This window comes from Trichechus manatus, unplaced genomic scaffold (assembly GCF_000243295.1).
Source record: "Trichechus manatus latirostris isolate Lorelei unplaced genomic scaffold, TriManLat1.0 scaffold00016, whole genome shotgun sequence".
Lineage (NCBI taxonomy): Eukaryota > Metazoa > Chordata > Mammalia > Sirenia > Trichechidae > Trichechus > Trichechus manatus.
In genome coordinates this window covers 8592245-8605969 of record NW_004443952.1, presented here as the reverse complement: position 1 = coordinate 8605969, position 13725 = coordinate 8592245, and the positions used below count along the sequence as shown (strand labels likewise).

General features: G+C 40.3%; 1 protein-coding gene across 1 annotated transcript in view; it reads right to left on the bottom strand.

The window, feature by feature from the left end:
• LOC101346372 (zinc finger protein 420-like) overlaps positions 1 to 9378 on the bottom strand; it is a 45106-nt gene extending 35728 nt beyond the window's left edge. Inside the window, 3 exon segments of the mRNA XM_023727377.1 lie at positions 4597 to 4689; positions 6205 to 6331; positions 8795 to 9378. Coding sequence (XP_023583145.1) covers positions 4597 to 4689; positions 6205 to 6331; positions 8795 to 8863 — 289 coding nt within the window. The 5' untranslated portion in view covers positions 8864 to 9378.
• Between the last annotated feature and the right edge of the window lie 4347 nt (positions 9379 to 13725).

The window sequence follows — 13725 nt, the reverse complement described above, 5'->3', positions numbered from 1 at the left end:
ATGGTTTCAGGGGACATCTAGGTCAACTGGCATAACAAAGTTTATTAAGAAAATGTTCTGCATCCCACTTTGGTGAGTGGCATCTGGGGTCTTAAAATCTAGCAAGCAGCCATCTAAGATGCATCAACTGGTCCCAACCTACCTGGAGTAAAGGAGAATGAAGAACACCAACGACACAAGGAAAATATTAGTCCAAGAGACATAAAGGGCCACCTAAACCAGAGACTGCCTCAGCCTGAGACGAGAAGAACTAGTGGTGCCCAGCTACCACAATGATTGCCCTGACAAGGAACACAACAGAGAGTCCCTGAGGGAGCAGGAGAAAAGTGTGCTGCAGAACTCAAATTCTAGTAAAAAGACCAGACTTAATGGTTTGACTGAAACTGGAGGGACCCCAGAAGACATGGCCCCTGGACTCTCTGTTAGCCCAGAACTGAAACCATTTCAGAGGCCAACTCTGTAGACAAAGATTAGATTGGACTATGGAACATAAAATGATACTCACAATGAGTGTGCTTCTTGGCTCAAGTAGATACCTGGGACTAGATGGGCAGCTCCTGTCCAGAGGTGAGATGAGAAGGCAGAGAGGGTCAGGGGCTGGTTGAACAGACACAGAAAATCTGGGGTGGAAAGGAAGAGTGTGCTGTCACAGTATAGGGAGAGCAAATAGGGCCACATAACAATGTGTATATAAATTTTTGTATGAGAAACTAACTTGAATTGTAAACTTTAACTTAAAGCACAATAAAAAAAAAAGAAAAAAGAAGCAATCTTTGATGGTTATGAGGGAGGGAAGGGGTGGGAGGGAAAAACAGAAAATAGACAATAGATAAGTGGTAACTTTGGTGAAGGATAAGATAGTACACAATACTGAGGAAGCCAGCACAACTTGTCCAAGGGAAGGTCATGGAAGCTCCACAGACATATCCAAACTTCCAGAGGGAATGAATTACTTGGCTGAGAGCTCTGGGGACCATGGTTCAGGGAACATCTAGCTCTATTGGCATAACATAGTTCATAAGGAAAATGTACTACATTCTACTTTGGTGAGTAGCATCTGGGGTCTTAAAAGCTTGTGAGCGGCCATCTAAGAGACTCCACTGGTCTCACCCCGTCTAGAGCAAGGGAGAGAGAAGAATACCAAAGACGCAAGGGAAAGATTAGTCCAAAGGACTAAAAGACCACAACTACCACAGCCTCCACCAGACTGAGTCCAGCACAACTAGATGGTGTCCGGCTACAACCACAGACTGTTCTGACAGTGATCACAATAGATGGTCCCGAACAGAGCTAGAGAAAAATGTAGAACAAAATTCTAACTCACAAAAAAAACAGATTTATTGGTCTGATAGACTGGAGAAACCTCGAGAATATGGCCCCTAGATACCATTATAGCTCAGTACTGAAGTCACTCCTGAGGTTCACCCTTCAGCCAAAGATTAGACAGGCCAATAAAACAAAATGAGATTAAATGAGCACACCAGCCCAGGGGCAAGGACTAGAAGGCAGGAAGAGACAGGAAAGCTGGTAATGGCGAACCCAAGGTCGAAAAGTGGAGAGTGTTGACACGTCACGTGGTTGGCAACCAATGTCACAAAAAGTATGTGCATTAATTATTTTATGAGAAACTTGTTTACTCTGTAAACCTTCATCTAAAGTACAATAAATAAAACAAAAAGTAACCAGGCATATTAGAGTACAACTATAGGGAAGGTATTTCAAAGTACAAGCATCTTAAAGGGCCAAATACAAGATGGGACAGGCCCTTTCCAGAAGTGGCTGATTCCACATCTGAAACGGGGAAAGTCCTGTGTTAAGTCTGGGATACTTTATGCCAGAGAGCAGGGAAGCACTCAAAGATTAATCTGGGTGTGTCAAAAGGACACAGGAGTCAACTTGGAGAAGCTCACAATGATCCTTGATGGCAAGGATCACCAATGGTGAGGGTGAGTGAAAATTTTTTTTCATTAAAAAAATAAGAAGAATTTCAGGTAAATCTGTAAGAGAGGATGACCGAGAAGGAAAATTTCAGGAGAGTCCTTGATGGCTGGGCTAAAAAGCACAGTAGAACCTGAAAAAATGGGGAAGATGTAAAAGTTCTGACGTAAGAAGGAAGATGATGATTTCAATTCCTTACATTATGAATAAAGGTGGGAACATCAAGAGTGGTCCTACTAGCAGATTAAAAGGAGGTTAGAATGCAAGAAAGATAAAGGGGTAGGAGATGGCAATAAGGGAGTCATCAGTATAGAAGTTGTTGTTATTGTTGTTAGTTGCCATTGAGTTGATTCAGTATAGAAGTAGCAGTTTAAAACTTACGAATGGATGCGCACTTTGACAGACCTACTATATTAAAAGCAACTGAAAGAAATTGAAAGACCTCAGGATCATCTCAAATTGGTGAAGAAGATAAAAAATTACATAAGCAGTGAATAACCTAAAGTGGTAGAACAAAACTAGGAAGATGTAGCAGAAGTGAAGCTAAGAGGACGTTTCCCAGTCTGGTTCATGTTGTACGCCATAACACAGTCTCAGTGTCTTTAGAAGATACAGGTCATTCAAAATGTTTTTTCTCTGACCACAATGTAATTAAATTAGAAACCAATAACAGAAAGGTATATGGAAAATCCCCAATACTCAAAAACTAAATATTGTCCATATAAGGCCTTGTTCATAGCAGTTTTATTTGTTTAACAGCCAAAAACTGGAAACACAAATATCCATCAACAGGTAAATGGATAAACATATTGTGGTATGTCCACAGAATGGAACACCACTCAGCAATATAAAGAAATAAACTCTTCATACACAAAACAACATGGGTGAATCTCAAAATAATTACGTTGAGTTAAAGAAGCCAAACAAAAAGGAGTATGTACTATATGATTTAATTTATACAGAATTCTAGAAAATGCAAACTAATATATAATGATAGAAAGCCTGGGGATGGGGTAGAGGCAGGGAGAATGGAAGGGAGGGATTGCAACGGGGTACAATAAAACTTTTGAGGGTGATGGATATATTCATTACCTTGATTATGGGATGGTTTCCTGAGTATATACAGATATCAAAACTTATCAAACTGTGTATTTTAAATATCTGCAGTTTATTTATGTCAATTATACCTCAATAAAGCTGTTAAGACAAAAAAAATTAAAAGTAAAGAGAAACTAAAGTGGTAGAATAAAACTAAGCTAGTGTATTTCCCAAGCTAAAGGGGGAAAGAATTTGACAAAGAGTGGTCAACGTTAACCAATGCAGCAGAAAGATCTGTAAGAAAATAGTGATCATTTCAAAGGCAGTTGTACTTTGAGGCTTTATAGAGGGTACATGGAATCTGATTGCAGAGATTAAGGAGAGAATGATAAATGAGATTCTGGCTGTAGATTATAACTCCAAGATACTTCATACTGAAAGGAAGCCGAGAAAAACAGAAGGTAATTACAAAGGAAATAAATATCACTCAATATGTTACTTTGAAAGACAGTGTACCTTGGAATGCCTGAATGCATAAGAAGACAAGTATAAGTCAATTTTGATAATGGGGTGCTGAGGATGTTAGCAAAAAGGAGGCTAACCAATTAAGAAATGTCCTAAATGAAGTACGCATGGAAAAGATCCAGAGTATAGGTAAAACAGTCAATCTCTCTCTCTAAAAGTCAAGCAGAGTGTTTCATATGTAGCAATGTAATTTACATATTTCAGAATCCCACATCAACTGTCTTCAGTTGTTTCTGAAAGTCTTATGGCCTGAAAAAATGACTTCTAAAAATATTTCAAAGATAAACATCTCACTGATCTCTCCCGAAGGGACCAAATTACTGTGCCGAGGGCTGTGGGGACCAGGGTCTCAGGGAACATCTAGCTCAACTGGCGTAGCACCGTTCATAAAGAAATGTTCTACATTCTACTTTGGTGAGTAGTGTCTGGGGTCTTAAAAGCTTGTGAGTGGTCATCTAAGATACTCCACTGGTCTCACCCCGTCTAGAGCAAGGGAGAAAGAAGAAAACCAAAGACACAAGGGAAAGATTAGTCCAAAGGACTAATGGACCACAATTACCACAGCCTCCACTAGACGGAGTCCAGCACAACTAGATGGTGCCCGGCTACCACTACCAACTGTTCTGACAGGAATCACAAAAGAGGGTCCCGAACAGAGCTGGAAAAAAATGTAGAACAAAATTCTAACACATGCACACACACACAGAAAGACCAGACTAACTGGTCTAACAGAGACTGGAGAAACCCTGAGACACCTTTATAGCTCAGTAATGAAGCCACTCCTGAGGTTCACCCTTCAGCCAAAGAATAGGCAGGCCCATAAAACAAAACAAGACTAAATGGGCACAACATCCCAGGGGCAAGGCAGAAGACAGAAAAGCTGGTAATGGGGAACACAAGGTCGAAAAGGGGAAAGTGCTGACATGTCGTGGGGTTGGCAACCAATGTCACAAAACAATATGTGTATTAATTGTTTAATAAGAAACTTGTTTGCTCTGTAAACCTTCATCTAAAGTACAATAAAAAAAAAAGATAAATATCTCACTGATCAATAGGAATTATTACTTTCCTGCCTCCCATCTGCCAAGTTCTCACCTGAATAGACCCAGCTTGAGATTTCTCCTTCCTCCATCAATGATTCTTCTTGCTTCAACAAGAAGATTAAATCTGACTTCAGAGACTGATACCCTGTTTATGGGAAATAATATAGGACTTGGGCATTGGTGGACAATCAACCATTACTGAACTCAGGCACACTACAAATCCACCAGAATGGCTAATTAAAAACACTGACGTTACCAAGCATTGATGGAACTCTCATACATTGCTGGCAGAAATGCAAATTGGTATAGCCTCTTTGAAAAACTGGTAATATCTACTAAAGCTAAATATACATATACCCCATAACCTAGCAATTCCACTCTTATGTATATACTCAATAGAAATGAATGCTTATGTCTACCAGAAACTATGTACAAGGATGTTCATAACAGTTTTATTTCTAACAGCCCAAATCTGAAACAACCCAAAAGACCATTAACAGTAGGATGGGTAAAAAAAAGGATAAATTATTGTATACTCATTAAATGGAATATAACGCAGCAATAAGAAGGAACAAGCTACTGTTACATGTAACAACATTTATGAATTTCGCAAATATGTTAAAGATGCTAGACAGCAAAAACTTACTTACTGGGTGGTTCTACTTACATGAAATTAAGAACAGACAAAATTATAGTGACAAAAGCCAGAACAGTTACCTATGATGAGGTAACTGGCAAGAGGCTCAAGGGAGCCTTCTGGTGTGCTGAAAATGTTCTATGTCTTGATCTGGGTAGTAGTTATGCAGATGTACACGTATTTAAAAATTAATCAAGTTGTATAGTTAAGATTTGAACACTTGTAAACACTTATAAAAACAAAGAATTTGGGCCCAGCCTATTGTCTTCAATCTCCCAAGAATGAGAAGAATGCAGTACTCATTTCCTTTTCATCCAAGTTCACTGGAGAGATAGAAGCACAATTTTTGGTACTCAAAATTAATATTTTTTTACTCTATTAGCTTGAAACCACGCTCATTAAGCATTCAGGGACCCAAAAGCTTTTAGTAAATCAGAAAAGAAAGGCAGTCAATTGGGTACTGCAGTGTATTTAAAATATGTCCATAAATTCTTTGACAATCCTCCCTTCGAGAGATGGGGCTTAATTCTCCTCCCTTTGAGTGTGGACTAGACATAGTAACTCATTTCTAATGAACACAATAAGGAATATTGGTGTGTGGTTTTGGAGACTTAGTCATAAAAGGCACTGACACTTCCTCCTTGCTGTCTCTCTTGGATTACTCATTTTGGGCGAAGTTAACTGCCGTGTTATGAGGAGAGGCTCACGCAGTGAGGATATGAGGTCTCCTGTCAACAGACAGCAAGAACTGAAGCCTCCTGTCCATAGCCATGTGAGTAAGCCATCCTGGAAACGGATCCTCCAACCCCAGTCAAGCTTTCAAATGACTGCAGCCCCTGCCAACATCTGACTGCACCACAGGACAGACCATGCACCAGAACCGCTAGCTAAGCCATTCCCAAATTTCTGACCCACAGAAATTGTTAGTAAGAAATGTTTGTTTTAAGCCACTAAATTTTGGCATAATTGTTATGCAGTAATAGAAAACTCATACAGGTACCCTCTGAGGGAAGCTGTCCTTACCCACTGAGACAAGGTTGCTATAGTTCTCCAGCATCACATCCCTGTACAGGTTTCTTTGAGCAGAGTCCAGCTGCTGCCACTCCTCCTGGGTGAACTCCACAGTCACATCCTTGAAAGACACTAATTCCTGCAACAGGACATTTCTGTTCAATCTATAGTAGAAAGCACTGGGTGATGTATAAAAGATGTATAGGAACTTGTTACTGTTTTCACCATTCAGCGTTCATCATAATAAATTAAAGAAGATATTATGAGGCTAATTTTGAGTTCTACTACGTGGGAGATGCAAAACTCAGAAAAACTCTGCCATTGAAAATCATCCATTCTGTATTTCAATCAACAAGCATTTATTGAGTACCTGTGTGACCAGCCCTGGGTTTCCAAGGCTGTAATCTTTATGGAGTAGCCCTAGTGGTTAAGAGATCGGCTGCTAACCAAAAGGTCAGCAGTTCGAATCCATCAGCTGCTCCTTGGAAACCCTATGGGGCAGTTCTACTCTGTCCCATAGGGTTGCTGTGAGTCAGAATCAACTCGATGGCAATGGGTTTGGAGTTTTTTTGGTTTTTAGGTGACCAGCATTAGTTGGTGCTGGGAATAAAAATATGAATAAAATGTAGAAAGCTTACAGACTAGTAGATGGGGGCAAACAAGTAAATTTAGCAATGCTGTAAGAGGTTTCCATCTCCTTTATTATATAAACTCCTCAGTTTCATTCTTAGTGAAGAAACAGTTTACAGATAACTCGGATAAACACTGCTACGAGATGGGTGTTCTGTTCAATATTCCATCCTAGCATAATGTACACAAAGTAAAAGGAGCTGAAGATTTGTTCACTCCATGGAAATGAAATTATACATTTAAAACCCAATAAAAAAGATCTACGGAAATCACCGTCTGAAACCCATTTTATATTCCACAATACTGAATATACTGAATATACGGTATACAGTATACTGAATCAAATCCAACCAAGATACATCTGAAAGACAGTCTGTGAGGGAAGGAGAGGAATCAAGGTTCCTTGGTTTTTGGTCTGAGCAACTGGCATCCACTAATGTCCAGAAGACAAGAGCGAGCAGGTGTGGGTGGAGGGGAGGAGTGGAATCAAGAATTCTATTTGTCCAAGTTAAGCCTGAGGTACTTATTATAATACATATCTAAGTGGCAATAATGACTAGGCAATTGGACTTCAGTGGGATACCAGTTGCTCAGACCAAAAACCCAGGAGCCTGGAATTCAAGCTGAGAAAAGTGGCAAGTAATAAGAGAGGAAGGGAGGTATAATGGGCAGTGAAAAATGAAGGGTCAATGGATCAGAGATCTGGAAGGAGCTGGACACTTGCTGGAGTGAAGGTACTAGAAACAGAAGATAATGGTCAGAGAGTGAAATGCTTGGAGGTGGTAGAGTTGTTATTAATTAAACATTTAGAAAATGACTATGGGATTTGGCAGCCAAGATGAAGTGGAAGAAAATGATCTCTGGAAATGACGAGGTACACTGGTATCAGTGGTACATAACCCAAACTTTTTAAATAGACACACTTCAGCTAAAAAAAAAAAAAAAAGGATGCATCATCAATAATATGTACCTTTAAAATAATTATATCATGTACTTCAATACTGAGATACTATGTTCATTAAAAAGATACATAAATACAAGTTCTCATTTTCTCCCCATGCCCCAGAGAATCATCTTGCACATCTCCTGAGAAATGTGTGCTCCCCACTTTAAAGACTACTGTACTGAAGCTATATGCTACATAATGGGTGTAACCAATGAAATGCTGTAAGTAAAAATTAAACATGTACCTTCAAATAAAAACATTTTAAAACTGTATGACACTTAAAACCACATGATGCTGACTAGCAGGGTTCAGCTGAGTGATAAACCAACTGAGACATAAGTACATTCACCTGACCTCCACAATCCACCAAGCATAATCATTTGATATGCCCTTCAAGGCTCTCAACCCATTGCATTTTAAAGGGAAAATATCAGATTATTTTATTTAGTGGTTAAAAAATAGACATTAAACTAATGCTATCATTACCTTTAATGACATAAATCCCTGAACCAATTTCACAGACTCCCAGAGCTAAGAAATGCTGTTCTAAAAATTATAGATTTTATTTTTAGATAATGGCAGACTCGCAAAAGCTGTGTACTTAGATCTCATGATTCTGGTGCCCAGAAAATTCGAATTATTGAATTCTGCTATGTTATTATGTCCTACACTTATTTTGAGAAATTCTCTAAGAAACAGTTATGGAGAAACCTGTTATAAAGGTTGACCAATATTGAGGACGATATGCGTGAAGATCCATCCAGAGAATAACTTCAGACCTAAATGCCAAAAAATCTTTAAAATTATCACATCTAACATGTAACGAAGATGATATAATTGGAGATGATATGCAGCTCAACTTAACTATGAAAGATACTATAACTTGTGTGACTATGTTCCAAATTTCCTTCATCTAGATCTTCTATTTTCTTTTTATTTTCCCTTTTAATTTTCCATTTAGTTGATTTCTTTAAAACTACCTCAGCTCCACTGGAAAACAAAATGGCATACAGATAGCTCACTTACCCGAGACTTGTTCATTTTCTGCTCCTCTTTAGAAAGGGCCCCATTGCCGTCAAGCTGATTCTGACTCATGACGGCCCCATGTGTGTCAGAGTAGAACTGCACTGCACAGGGTTTTCAATGGCTGTAATTTTATGGAATAGAATGCCAGGCCTTTCTTCCACAGCACCACTGGGTGGATTCGAACCGCCAACGTTTTAGTTAGTAGCTGAGTGCAAACCGCTTGCATCACCCAGGGCAAAAAGGGCAGATATCTGTAAAGGCAGAGCTTGGATGAGCAGGGAGCAGATAACACTGAGAATCTGGGCCCACCCTACAACTCCCAGAATCATGAGCCTATAAATCTCTATGATCAACTACATAAAAGACCTTTGGAGACTGCCCCTTTCAAAGGTTCCTCTCAAAGAGACCATGAAGGATTATGCTGGGATAACATCAATCTGCTGGCTTACAGTTCTGAAAAGACCAGATGGTCCTTGGACATTGTCTTAGGCTGGGTTCTCCAGAGGAGCAAAACCAGTGAAGCATATACATATATAATACATAGAGAGAAAGTTATTTCAAGGAAATAGCTCACGCAACTATGTAAGCTGGCAAGTCCCAAATCTGTGGGTCAGGCGTCAGGCTAGAGGCTTCTCCTGACTCACATGGTTGCAGGGGTTGATGAGCCCAAAATCTGTAGGTCAGGCAGTAGGCTGCTGGCTCATATCTCAAGAACTAGAGGTCCGAGGATGACGAGCTGGATACAGAATCCAGAGAGGGCAAACTTTGTCAGAATATCTATACATATTGGATGCAGGCCATACCCTTAAGGAAACTCCCCTTTCAACTGATTGGCTGCTCACATCAGATGACAAAATGGAGGACGATTACATAATATCTACTAAACCACTGAGAGTCATGGCCTAGTCAAGTTGACACATAGCCTTAACCATCACAGACATGAAATTTTTTTACTTTGAGGTTGTGAACATTTATATTCCATTATATGTCAAAAAATGTTTTCCCTCCTTCGATCCTACATACGTATGAATGCACACAAAGATATATCTGCAAGGATATTTATCATAATGCTGCTTTATCACCTGAATAGTAGAAACCACCTGAAGTCCAACAATAGGGACTAGTTAAATCAATTATGGAAAGGATAGAATACTACAGAGTTAAAATTTTTTTTTTTTTTTTTATAAAAAGTATTTACAGACCTGGAAAAAAGTGAGAAAAGGTCATAAAGCAATATGTAAGATATGATCTCATTTAGGAAGAAAAGTGTGTATGTCTAAAAGGACATACATCAGAATGTTTATGGTTACCTTTGGGTGGGATTACAAGTAATTTCTATTAAGTTGCATTTGCCATTTTCAGTTTTCAATTCTTCTGGAATAAACTTCTTTTTGAAATAAAAAATTGACAGTTATTTTCAATATTAATCTATTATCCTACTCACCTCTTATCCCAAACTCATATCATGGAAGTTTCAAAGAGCACAATTCATAAGAGGGGGTTTAGCTATGAGAAAATAAACAGAGTGTTCAATAAGCTGCAGCAGTCACTCTCATCCATAGATTTACTGGGTTATGTTCACTGGATGAGAAAACTCTTTTATGTCACCTCATCCTTTTCTATCTATACTCTGTCCTTTTTGTTTTTTAAACACAATTATTGAGGTACAATTTACACACCAGAAGTTTACCCAATGTAAATGTACAACTCAGTGATTTTCAGTAAATTTATAGAGTTGTGCGATCATCACCACAAGCCAGATGTAGAACATTTCAATCACCCAGAAAGTTCCCTCATGCCTCTTTGCAGTCAATTCCTCCTCCCACCTTCAGCTCCAGGCAAACACTAGTCTGCTTTCTGTCTCTATATATTTACTTTTTCTAAAAATTTAACATAAATGGAATCATATAATAGAATCTTTCGTGTCTGGTTTATTTCATTTAGCATAATGTTTTTTAGGTCCATCCATGTTGTAGCATGTATCAGTAGTTTGTTCCTTTTAATTACTGAACTCACTGTATGGATACACCACATTTTGCTTATCTGTTCATCAGATGATGGATACTTGGACTGTTGCCACTTTTTGGCTATTAGTAATAATGCTGCTATGGACGTTCACATACAAGTCTTTGTGTGGATCTGGTCTATATTTTTTATTACCTCTTCTAATTTGGTTGCTGTTTCTTGAAACTTTTATCCTGTTTTGTCATTGATGAACTGTGGTGTGGTGGGTTCTAGACCTGGGCTCTGCAACTAACAAGGGTGATAAGCTTGTCACTCACTTAGGCCCAGCCTCACTAACCTTTAAAATAAGGTGAAACTAGAAAATACCTCAAATATTACTGCCCTGTTTTTCCTGGACTTAATTTTTCTCCTAATGGCTTAGTTTTCTATAATCCTATTTCGTCAGTAGAACTTGAAAAACTCCTTTGAATAGTGTCAAACACATTAGATAATTCATCAGCTCCCCTCCTTTCCCCCACAAGAATGTTCCACTCTTCCTGCTCCTAACTGGACTATTTACCTAGGGTTTAAACCACAGAGTGGGCATGGCTCTAATTAAAATGCCTTTATCCCTTCTCTGCCTGGTAAACTCCTAATGTTCTTTCAAGGCACAGTTCAAATGTCACCTTTCTAACCTTTCCCCATGTCTCCTGGATAGAGCAAACCACTCCTTCCTCTGACTTCCCCCAGACTCTGATACAGGTCTTTCCTGATACAGGTTTATGGCAAAGGATGATACAGCCTGAACTAAGTAAGATCAAGGGAGTGGGAATGGGAGGACAAACCAGAGAAATGTCAGTAGGCAGAATCACTAAGATTTGAAGACTGATTTGATACAGAGAGTAGGAAACTAGATGTCTCCCAGGTTTCTAGTATGGCCATCTGGGTGATGCATGATGCAGAATATAGTAGGATGAGCAGGTACAGTAGGGAGAAGGAAGATTTAAAAACTGTTTTGAACAAGTTTGAGGTGATTGTGAGTAAACCTCACAGAGATATCTACGTAACACCTGGCTATGTGAGTCTGGAGCTTAGACGAAACGTCTGAACTAGTGCTACAGATTGGCAAGACATGAGTTTAAAGGTGAAAGCTGATGCAGTGAGTATGGCTGAAACTGTCCAGAGATAGCATATAGACTGACAAGCAGGGTGAAGACAAAGGAGCTTTGAGAGAGGGTTTTAAGGAGAGACTTAGGCATGAAGTACAGGTAGTCCCCAATTTAGGAAGTATTCAAGTTACAACAAACTGCACTTACGACCACTTTTTTTTTTTTTTTTTTTTGATACATCGTATATTTAGTAATATGTACTACATACAATGTTGCAGCATGCAATTTGCTGATGTTATCATTCTCAGATGTTCACTCACAGATGTTCAATGTTCTAATTTACTGTTCAAAACACTGCCCTGTAGCAGGCAATAATGAAAACTAAAAAGAAAAAAAGAGGTATTCCACTTACCTCAGAATCGACTTAGGACAGGATGTGGGAATGCAGCCCTGTCCGTCATAAGTCGGAAACTACCTGTACTTAGCTAGCTGCAAGACAGCGGTAAAGAATGTAAAGCCTGAAGTCCGGAAGCAGAACCTCTGGGAGATGGATGGGAACGCTTACCAGACCCTCATATCCTTACAGGCATAAATCCACAAAAGAAAACCCAGCACACAATGACATGTGTGCTGAATGCAAACTGTTCTCATAATTCAGAGCTGACGCACCCTCCTCCCCAATCACTGATGACGCGTAGCCTACACAGGCTTTCACACAGGCTCCGTTACCCACTACAGCCCCCACACAACGACCCCTCCCCAGAGTAACCCTAACGCGGATTCCCCCTTTTCGGGGCTTCAGCCACTGATTTCTGTGACCTCAATCCCTAATCCTGAGAAATCCAGAATCATTCCTACAGACACCCCCAATCACTAGCCGCCCCCCAACATCCCAAATCAGTCGCTGACGCTCCTCAGAGTCCACCACCAGCAAGATCAATAAATACAGAGTCCCATAGTGCAGAAATCACTGCTTTGGATCCGTAAAAAAAAAAAAAGAAAGAAATTGTTGCCGTGGAGTCGATTCCGACTCATAGCGACCCTATAGGACAGAGTAGAACTGCCCCATAGGGTTTCCAAGGAGCGGCTGGTGGATTCGAACTGCTGACTTTTTGGTTAGCAGCCGTGGCTCACTGCAGCTCTTAACCACTGCGCCACCACCAAAAACAAAAAACCGTTGCCGTCGAGTCGATTCCGACTCATAGCGACCCTATAAGACAGACTAGAACTGCCATATAGGGTTTCCAACGAGCACCTGGTGGACTTGAAACTGCTGACCTTTTGGTTAGCAGCCGTAGCTCTTAACCACCACGCCACCAGAGGCTACCAGAGGCCCCCTTAATTACTAACCACAACAGGGTCTAAAATTACGGACCGCTAGAGACGCTCAATCGCTAACCAAACATGACGCCCTTACTCCCATACCGCAGGGAGCGGCAAGAACCTCCTCGTTGGAGAACCGGACTCCTCAACTTCCCGCCTCTTCTCCAACACCCTCAGCAGAACGCCACATCCCCGCCCCTTCCGGGGCTGCAAGACTCTCCGTACCAGGGAGGAGTCTGGCGCAGCCCGTGATTCGCCTATATCGCGAGACTTTCGGGGTTGTTAGTCAGGACTGACTCTGGGAGAAAGTTGTGGCAGTTAGCTCCCGTAAACATTTACTGCCTTGGAAACCCTATGGGGTCGTTATGAGTGGGAATTGACTCCACGGCGGTGGGTGTGGTTTTTTTGCGTAGTCAGCAAGAGGAATTAATATGGCTGCGCCCAGCGTGACACAATAAGTGCCGCCATATTTCAAGTAGGTGTTAGGGCCGTACAGCATTTCAAATCTCTCAAAGCAGGTGGGAACTGGAATGCAGGAGCTATGGAAAAGGCGGG